Source organism: Lotus japonicus, chromosome 2 (assembly GCF_012489685.1).
Source record: "Lotus japonicus ecotype B-129 chromosome 2, LjGifu_v1.2".
Classification (NCBI taxonomy): domain Eukaryota; kingdom Viridiplantae; phylum Streptophyta; class Magnoliopsida; order Fabales; family Fabaceae; genus Lotus; species Lotus japonicus.
The window spans coordinates 70,511,384-70,522,275 of NC_080042.1; the positions used below are offsets into that span (position 1 = coordinate 70,511,384).

Here is a 10,892-nt window from a genome sequence, read left to right on the forward strand (position 1 = left end):
AGAGCATAAATGGCGAGCACCAAATTAAATTGTGAGCGATCAGGGGGTGGGGTCGGGTGATAAATCTATTCCCCATATATACAAGAATCACAAGAAACATTGAGTGAGAAGTGAAGTGTTCAGTGTATGAAAGGCGTACATTGACTAAGTGTGTTGGATGTGTGGCGATGAAAGGAATCCACCTAATATGAGATGAGTTAAGTTGGATGGGATTCGCTTGATGTGAGGCTCATCCTAGGTTCTTTTTTTGTTGGATAAGCCGTGAAAGGAATTTGCGTGGAGTGGGGTGCATCAAAGGCCTTGTTTCCCTTAGCCCTGCACATGACGCATTGACCATATATAAATGCTCCGCCTCGGTCAAGGCTAGTCGTGTCGCATTGCTGTCCCCTAGCCTTTGTCAATTATAATTTGCCTCATTCTAAGTTTGTTTTACAGTACTGACTCCGCCAGCTATAATCATGATTGATATGACTTCATTTATCCTCCACCGACTCGATTCTTCAAATAAGCCTCATGTGAGGTAAAGTACACACACCAGGCTATCTTACTTTCCTACCTGGTAGGAGTGTTTGCGGTTTGGATTGGTTCGATTTTGAGGAAAAAAATTATATTTTTTTTTTTGATAAGCAAAATTGTATTAAGATGAAATACTAGGGGTATTTCAACCCATGTACAAAGAAATTAAAAGTGGAATATACAATGAACAGTGAGAACTGATCACATAAGCAAAAACCCAACACACTAAAGTGATCCTATTTTCCTCACGCTGGCAGTAGTAACCCAAGACAGCAGCAAAGGCATCAGAACCCGAAAGCAAGAAGAGACAAGGAGAAGCAATGCATCCAAAATAGAACAGGGAGAGACCAGAACAAATAACATGAAAAAACTAGAAGGGGTAACAAAGATCAGTGTCAATTATCCACAATGTTACCCACTCTGAAGCTAAAAATATGGAACCTGAACAGGTACTGCTCCCTTGCATTTACCATGGTTATATGATCCAGCATCCCATCAACACATTGTAAAAGCCAGGTTTCTTAACCAATACTTAATATCTATGACAGAGCTTCTAAACAGATAGATGGGTTTGTATGCCAATCATAATAAGAATAAGAGAACCCTTTTTCTTTACCTCTAAGCCATTTCCAAGATCTGAATTTGACTGCATCAAAGATTTTCTCCTAATCAATACTCGCAGACTTGAAGATAGCCTCATTCCTTGACAGCCACAGAGACCAAATGCTGGCACACCACACCACTCGCCAACCCATCTTTTTGCTGCTTCTCCCTTCAATGAAGTGCTGATAAAAGTGGCTTTTACCTCCCAGGGGCAGTACAACTTGTATACCCAACCAGCTGTAACATTTCATCCAAATTCTCCAAGCAATCTTACATGAGAAAAGCAAGTGGTCAGTACTTTCTTCTTCCTCTGAACATAATGCACACAGACTTGCCTGACTGCATAATATTTCTTCGCCTCAGATTTTTCCTGGTTTGGATTCTGTTCAGGATAGTTTTCCACGCAAATGCTAGGATGTTAGACGGTGCTGGTATTTTCCATAAATTTCTGAAAATTTCACAGTCCTCCAATCCAGTCTGTTCCTGCTGGCAATTATATGCTGATTGAACTGAAAACATCCCATTTGATGAGGCTAACCACACCCAACTATCTCTTTCCCCTGGTTTAATTTGAGCTGATTGGACCACTTGCAGGAAGGACTCAAGCATTTGCTTTTCCCATTCAAAAAGGACCCTTCTCCATCTAAAGTTCCATTCCCACCTACCCTCCTTCCACTCACCCATATCTGCCATCGTGTTCTGTTGTTGAGAAGAAATGTCATATAATCTCTTAAACCATACTTTTAGATTCCTCTCCTCCCCTACCCATTTCTCCTTCCAGAATAATGTGTCCCTCCCATCCCCAAGCTTCTTTTTTAAATTTGATTCAAACCAACCTCCTTCCTCCCCACAGCTTCTCCACAAATCTATCCACCACGTAGACCCACTTGATTCTCTCAATACTTGCCCCTCCTTGCTTAATGCCCCATATTTTGATTCCAGCACTTGACACCATAGTCACTCCCTCTCTCTCAATAGTCGCCATCTCCACTTTACTAACAGCGCCTTGTTAAAGCTCTCAAGGTCCTTCACCCCCAGCCCTCCTTCCTCTTTTTTTTTGCATATCTCCTCCCACTTAACCCAGGCCACCCCCCTCCCTTCTTCACCCCCCCACAGGAACTTTCTTTGGATCTTATTACATTGATCAATGATGCATTTTGGAGCCTTAAAGAAAGAGAAGAAAAAGAGAGGTAGAGAGGACAAAACACTTTTGATAAGACATATTCTCCCACCGAATGATAGTGATTTGTGTTTCTATAGTGATAGTTTCCTCTGCATTTTCTTAATCACCGGTTCCCATGTTGCCGCCTTCCTTGGATTTGCGCCGACTGGAATTCCCAAATATGTAAACGGTACCCCCATTACTTTGCAGTTCAACATGGCAGCAAAAATTTGAGTTTCTCTACTCACCATTGAAATTCCAGCTAGTTTACTCTTGAAGAAGTTAACCTTTAGGCCCGACATAGCCTCAAACCATCTCAAAATGCTCTTCACCACCAAGATGTTTTGTGTAGATGCTTCCCCAAAAAATAGGGTGTCGTCTGCGAATTGTAACAAGGATATTTCCACTTCATCTCCCCCAACCCTATATCCTGTGAATAATTTTTGTTGTACAGCCTGCCGCATCAACCCGTTGAGGCCCTCCGCCACTATTAAAAATAGGAAGGGAGCTAGGGGGTCTCCTTGCCTCAACCCCCTACCCATATTAAATTCTTCTGTGGGGCTCCCGTTTACTAGAACCGACGAAGACGCAGATTGGATGCACCCCTTAATCCAGTGAATCCATTTATGACTAAAGCCTATGCGACTCATCATATAAAATAGAAAATTCCAATCGACCGAATCATAGGCCTTTTCAAAGTCTACCTTGAATACAAAACATTCTTTTTTCCTCCTTTTAGCCTCCTCAACCACCTCGTTGGCCACCACCACACTGTCTAACATGAATCTTCCCCCTATGAACGCTGTTTGTCTATCGTCTATGACTTTGCTTAGGACTTCCCTCAACCTCATGGATAAAAGTTTTGCTACAATCTTATACACACAACCCACTAATGAGATTGGTCTATAGTTGCCCAACCCTTGAGGATTTTCCACTTTTGGAATAAGAGTAATGAAAGACGCATTCCCCCCCCTTAGGCCACCTCCCATTTTGATGGAATTCATCTAGCAATCTCCTCACGTCTCCTTTGATCACCTCCCAAGAATTCTTGATGAACCTGAAATTAAACCCGTCCGGTCCCGGGCTTTTGTCATTCCCACACTCCCAAACCGCTTCCTTTATCTCCTCCATACTGAATTCCGCTATCAACTCTCTATTGTCTTCCGCTGATACTTTAGAGAATGGAACCCCATCCAACCTTGCCCCCTCCCATGGCCTTGCTCTGAAATTGTCTTCAAAAACCAGTTTTATGTTTCTCTTGACTTCAATTGGATCCTCAATCCAAGTTCCATTCACTAGAAGTCCCCTAATTGTATTTACTCTCCTCCTCCAATTGACCACTCCATGGAAATACTTTGTGTTTGCGTCACCCTCCTTAATCCACTTCTCTCTAGACTTTTGGTAGAGCAAAGATTCATTCATACCTGAGTATTTCCAGAAATCACATAGCATCTCTCTCCTCTCTAATATTTCTGCTGCAGATAAGTTGTTTTCCTCTTCTTTCACATCCAGGTCATTAATTTTCTGGACTAGCTCATTGCACTTCCTTTGTAAATCCCCGATATTTTCCTTGTCCCAAGTTTTCAGTTTTCCTTTGAGGGCCTTTAGTTTCTCCTTCACCACAAATGCCCCCCAACCTTTGACGTTTACCTCTGCCCAACTGTCTTTTACAAAATCTGAGAATCCCGGTACTGTTAGCCAATGATTCTTGGTTCTGAAGGGCTTTGGTCCCCAATCGACATTTATGTTCTTCAATAACAGTGGGCAATGGTCTGAGATGTCCCGATTTAGGACATATTGTGCACTATTGGGCCAATTAATCAGCCATTCTTGAGAAACCATGAATCTGTCCAATCTACTCTTAGATTGTCCATTGGGCCTGAACCACGTGTATTTCCTCCCGAGCATAGGTATATCTTCAATCTCCATGTTCTCTATGAAGCTGTTGAATTCCTCAATTTCTGATGTAGCTGTTAAACCTATTCCCCGAGTACCTTTCCTTTCCTCCAAACAGCGTACCGAGTTGAAATCACCCGCCAAGCACCATGCTTGCACGTTACAGGTTGCCCTCCACTGTAGGATTTTCTCCCATGTTCTCCTCTTGTCCTCCATCGCACAATGACAGTAAACATTTACGACCACACACTCCACCCCCTTCCAACTTCCTCTCAAGCCTAGAAAACCCTCCCCAATAACAAATTATATGATCCAATCACTTCAGTTTTGTCACTACATTATCCAATCGATTTTTTCTTTTTGCAAATCCGAACCAATCCAATTTTTTTCGGATTCGATTGGATTTCGGTTTTTTAAAGAAGCTATAAATATCAAGTACCTCTAAAATAATAAGAAGAAGAAAATAAATCCTACATAATATATGACATATTTTCCAAATTTATATTAACTCTAATGCATATTTTTCAAATTATTACTTGAAATTTTATTTACCCAAATATATCTTCATATAAATAAGTATGTGTTATATAATAATTCTATAAACATATAAGGACGTAAATATGTAAGTACGAATGATACAATGTATGTTTAAATAAAATTATATATATTTGTAAATAATCGGTTTGTATTTGATTGATTCGATTTTGAAAATTAAATCAAAAATCCGATCAAATACAATAAAAATAATCGGTTTTTTCTCAATTTAGAATTCGTTCGGTTTTCAATTTGAATAAATTTCAGTTTTCTTTTATCAATTTTTCAATTTGAATTGAATTAGGTTGGTTATGAACACCCATATTATATTTTTTTTTTTGGTAAGCCAAATAAATTATATTGAAGTGAAGCATAAGGGGTACTTCAAACCCAATACAACTAAGGAAAAGAGGAAAGAAAGCTAAAGACTTCAATCCAATACACCCCTATTACATGATCATAACAATCCCTTTAGTAAGTATTTTCGTTTTTTTTTTTTTTGAAAGTGAAGTATTTTCGTTGTTTGTATTCTTTTGATAAATGGTAGGAGCTAGGGACATAAGGGTTGGGTGGGGTGAAGGATGAAGGGTCCTGGATTCGAACCCGAAAGAGCGATTAATTTACTAACATTTCTAACAACTACTATTTGCCTATGACAAATTTTTTTTGGGCATTACATTTTTCTATAAATAAAAAACCTAGACATGGAGTAGATCAATTAAAGTGAGATGTGAGCGATATTAAAATTCATACCGACAAAGTTGTTGCAAGAAATTTAATGTTAAAGAAAGTTCCGTTATATCAGCAATTCAGCAAGCAACATGCACATGTACTTGTCTTAATAGGTCAAAATGGCCGATAAACATTGGTGTATACACATTGGAATGAATAGCTAGACTTGTAGTAAAAGATAGTCAAAAGGTGTGATTGTGAAAGAATGAGACAAATTAGAGGGGGGAAATGAAGTGGAAAAAAGCTTAAAAATAATATATAGTTTTGTAAAATTAATAGCTCTTTGATCACATGCGTGAACAGAAAACAATCACATTCGGAATCCTTGCCAATCATGTCATGCTTGATAGTTTTTTTTTTTTAATATTGGAGCTTGATAGTTTTTTTTTTAGTTAATCCTGATAATGATAGCTACGGGATCATGGAAATGCTTTCGTGGAAACATCCCCACCAGTAATATTCTCTTGAATATTTGCTTTACTAGAAAAAAAAGTGAAATACAAAGTCAAAAAATTAACATGTCTTGCTCCTTTGACCCCAGCATATACAGTATATAGAAGTAGAGTGAATTATATAGCCTTTAAAAATAATATTATAAGAATATAAGGAGGAATGGTTTCATGATCTCATAATTAAATTGTGTGTGAAACTTCAGAGAATCATTTTGCCCTTGCACTAGATGCGGCGTGGCTAGATATGAAGCAATTAAAGGCCACTTTGAGATCCTCAGTAAAGAAATACAAGTAGGTTCATGGAATCTATAGTGCATGCCTGAAAAGGTAGGTATGCCGATATATATATTGGAAGAACTAGAATATAAAATAAAAAGGAGGTCAATGATCGATATTCTGTTTAAATAACTGCTCTCTCTAATTAAGGCAAGTCGGCACATAATTCAGAGATTTTAGGCCATTTAATTTTCTTAATAAAATATTTTTGTGTATTATTAGTAAACGAAGTTTAATTTCATCTTATCTTGAAGTACTAACATTAATTAGCACCGGTACAAATGTGTTCTTTTAGATAATGAGGAAAGAGTATGTCTCTAATCTCACTGGTGGTGGCGTGGTGCAAAGCTAAATGCACAGTGGCGTCTTGAATATCCAAGGCAGAACATGGTGGGAGAAATATTGCAGAAAGCACTTTGATGCTCAGTCAGTTTATAATCAGAGAGTAAGAAAGTTGAAGTCTAAGAAAAATAATAATGGGCAAAGAGTTGGTATTAACAATAATATAAGCGCTTAGCATCTTGAATAGGGTCCAAAATGATGGCACTTTGGATCATTTAGCCTTGCCCGTTTTGCCTTTGCTCGATTAGGACAAGATATAATTTTGCTTTTTAGTCGTAATGGCAGACCAACATAATATTTACTTAGTTGTGAATCATTTTGATGGACCAAAACAATATTAAGCTTTATGACCATTTAGACCGGTCGGAACTAAATGGATGTCTAAACATACTTTTAATGGTCAAACTCAAAACTGAAGAACATATATATGTGCAGCACTACAACTGCTCAGACTAGATACTATGAGAAATTGTGAAACATTCTAGTTTGAATACGTTAAGACTTTTCATTTCAGTTCGCTTGCTAGCTCAATATAGAGAAGTGGCTAAGGTCAAAATTGTAAATTAATCAATTTATCTTGTAAGGTATATGATTGTTTTTTAAATGTCAAATAAAATTAACAGGAATCACACAAGGATGCTTCAACCCATAAGCATAGCGCTCACTTATTACATCAATTCCGTTATACATATCCTACTAAGGTCAAAATTTCAAATTGATCAATTTGTCTTTGTCTTGTAAGGTATAAGGCTATATTCAATGTTCTTAGATCACAAAATAGCCCCAATTGGTTCAGCAAATTAAACTGTATCTATGCTTACAAACACTATTTTTTTTCTTTATCTCTATCTTCTTGTCACATCATATTATATATCACATTTATAATTTTCTCTTTTTTCTTATCTCACTCCAAGTATGTACACAAAATGGTCTACACCCAACATTACTTATGGTACATATATGCAGAAGGTCTCCAATACTCAATACATACAGATAAGCTTCTTAATTGTTGCGTCACATAATTAAGAGACCTTTGGAACCATATACACATATATTAATGTACAAATACATATATTGAATCAGACCCATAGCATCCCATACTCTACCACAAGTCCATAACGTAACAAACCCCATATTGGTATAACTTGAAATTAAATAGTTGAGACATGCAGAATTTACGCATAGAGAATTTTCACATGCTGTTAGATGTCACCTCTGTGGTAGCTAGCCATGATTATTCCAAGGGTAATAGAAACCTGATCCACCATGATGAGTAGTTGGTGTTTCACTACATGCACTATAGCGGATCAAATCAGCGTTTGCAGCATCAAGTTCCTTTTGGAGCCTAAGGACTTGTCTTTGGAGCACAGAGATGGCCCCAACACAGCCATAAACAGGATCTTTGATGCGCGCTTCGGCTTCGTAGGCCAGAGAGTTCACTGCATCCTCCCTCTGATGGGGCAGGACTTCGTTGAGGATCTTGCTCACGTTGCTTGCTCCAAATATCTTGTGAACATTCACAAACTTGTGAGGCTCTTCTGGTGGGAAGTAAGGGGAGAAAATGCAATCTGACATACATTTCCTTCTCAGAAACTTGCAGGCAGCACAGGGAGAATTGTTGGAATAGCTAGAAGAGGCCATGATGATCTTCACACTAGCTGCATCCAAGAATCCAAAAATATAATTCAAAATTGGGAGTGCATATGGCATATCACAGTTTTGTTATATACATTCACAGGAACCATAGTGTTCAATTTTTTCGTGTTAGCACATGTATTCTCTACGAGAAGCTAGCAATCATTTTGAGTTGGGAACATCGATCAACATCATAATAGAGCCAACTTCCATAGCACATGTATGTATTACCTCTAACCAAGCCCTCTACGATACCAAAACTATGTTGATATAAATCACCAAAAAATTTATCCTAAATGCATCCAGTTCTTATCTAGCCTGTATGAATTGCATAATATCCAATCGGAATTTAATCTCTTCAAAATCATAACTAATTAAACTAGGGTTGTGAACCAACAAAGTGTTGGTCTATAATGGTAAGCAAGTTAAACGCCATAAGAATAATGACACAAGTTCAAACCTGAAAGTTATTTATTGGAAATGACAGTTATAGTTTCTAACAAATAGAGTACATCCGGGTCAAAGTTGACCAAAACAAACTAGGGTTATGGAATCTGACATTGTTAAAGCACTTTGTTGCTGCTACTTTTAAATTTCAAACCTTTTTTTAACGTTTTGTGCCTAAGCAGTATTCATTGAATCCGAGAGAGCTACTAACCAGAATCCTTTCTTAATTTATTTTTCCTTTTTTGCAAAGGACAAGGGAAGAAAGAATTTGATAAGTATTCCATATGATGAAGACAGTTTATAAGGCTGAGTTTCACTTCAAGTTCAATCTATATATTGTTTATAAGTATTGTTTATGTGAATATATTTCTCTCTCTGGCTCAACTTCTTTCCTGATCCACCCTAGGTCTATATGTCCTATGATTTTCAGTGGTGGAGATGTCTTTTCTTTCAACTCATTTGGGAGTATTTGTTCTTAACATGATTTTAGTCTAAATTAAAAATTCTGCCTTTGAATATATATATAGACCCACACCAATAATAGGAAGGTGCACCTACCAGGGATCTTTTTAGTTTATGCTCGCTAAGACATGTAGAAGCTTCTCAATTATCAACTCTTTCTTCTGGACAGTACTACACCTTTCATCCACAATTTCATATACCTTTACAAAAACTTTGAAAACCAAAACCCTGATCCAACCTTAGAAGCATGAATTTATAAGGAAAAACTCCAACAGAAAAAGTTAGAAAAAAACACGTATTTGGGATAAAAACTAAATATACCTGGCGAAGTAGGTTTTACTAGCTGTTTCAAGATCTATGATCTTTGACAAACATGTGTGATACCGTGCAACCAGCTGAGAGAGAGAATTCTTGGGAATTTAACCATGGATGTGAGAGTTGAGGGAGAACCCTAGTTAGTTTGAGGACAAGATGAGAGAAAACCGCAAATACAGTGACAACTGATAAGCAACATGAGACTGTATAGTAGGGAGACAACAACAAAGAGCATTTTCGGAGACAAATTAAGAATGGAAAAGAAAGCAAAAAGACAAATGCAATTAAATGGGGCACCTTGGTGAAAAAGAATGAATATGACACAACCTTTATAATAATGTCAGACTGTGCAACAGTAGCCAAGAATAAGATTTTGTAGTAATCTACACCCACTTGCTAGTTTATATATAGATGCATAACATATCTTCCTCCGGTAACAAAAAAAAAAAAAATATAGATGCATAACATAGCCGATCTTATGATTAAGCCCAATATCGCTCAAAGGTTACCCGAAGGATTCACACCTAAGTGAACTTTACATTAGTCAGTTAAGATGATTAAAAGTGAATTCATCTCCTCCAACAATTAATCGATCATATTTATGAGATAACTGCAAAGCTGTCTAAGGAAAACTTATCTTAGAAGCCATATCACGCTTTAGAAAGGTTCAATGCCTTCCAACACATCTTTCATAAAAATAAAAGATTATGTGCAACCTTTTATAGCCTTCAGCAACATTTATAGAATTAACTCATCCTTGGACCATCTCTCTTGCAATATTGTGTATAATGATGACACGAGATTCTATGATTCTTTTTTGTAATATTTAGCATATGTTGTAATGGATTTTGTTAGGTTATGTCGGTCATTTTAAGTTAATTTAGGCTCAATTCATGCATTAATTTTGCTATTTTAATTATATTTTAGTTATTTTCTTTAGTTTTTATGTTATTTCATTAGGATTTACTTAATTTATTTGAGTTGGTTATCTTATTCTATCTTCTAGTTAATCTTTTTTCTTAGCTTTTAGTTATTTTTCTTTATTGTTATTGTTATTTTAGGAGAAGATGTGGAAACAAGGAGAAAATCAAGGGAGAGAGATAGGAATTTTGAAATCTGGAACAATATGGATTTCTTTGTGCCGGTTTTGCGCCAATTTCCTCTTGCATCTCGCGCAGACGCGCCAAGGAAGCAGCTGCTGGAATATTTGTCCCCAGTTTTGCGACAATCTGCATTCGTGGAAATAACAGCTAGACTCTATTGAAGTGCGCTTTTAACCTAGTTTATACATCTTATTCACGTTGAAACAATTTGGATACTTTTGGGAGGCAGAGCTTTGAGTTCTTAGGATCCATTCAGGTTTCTATTGTGATTTTAATGCTTTGTTTCTCTTTTCTTGAATTGTTTCATATGACTATGAGGAACTAATCTTCTTTTGTACTGGGAATTTGATATTATAGTTGGACTGGGCGGGTCAGCACAAGCCCGTTGACCCGCCCAGTAAGACTAATGCCTTATGG

General features: G+C 37.2%; 1 protein-coding gene across 5 annotated transcripts; it reads right to left on the reverse strand.

The window, feature by feature from the left end:
* Positions 1-7,431: 7,431 nt before the first annotated feature.
* Positions 7,432-9,666, reverse strand: LOC130739197 (protein LATERAL ORGAN BOUNDARIES-like). Of its 5 annotated transcripts, none has more exons than XM_057591440.1 (3): positions 9,379-9,666; positions 9,154-9,257; positions 7,432-8,171 (listed from the first exon to the last, which is right to left on the reverse strand). In XM_057591440.1, the coding sequence occupies exon 3, from the start codon at positions 8,152-8,154 to the stop codon at positions 7,738-7,740; it is 417 nt and encodes a 138-aa protein (XP_057447423.1). In that variant the 5' UTR covers positions 8,155-8,171; positions 9,154-9,257; positions 9,379-9,666; the 3' UTR covers positions 7,432-7,737. The 5 variants fall into 5 exon arrangements, with proteins under 5 accessions (XP_057447423.1, XP_057447425.1, XP_057447421.1 ...); XM_057591442.1 differs by having other exon boundaries at positions 9,154-9,268; XM_057591438.1 differs by having other exon boundaries at positions 9,154-9,285.
* Between the last annotated feature and the right edge of the window lie 1,226 nt (positions 9,667-10,892).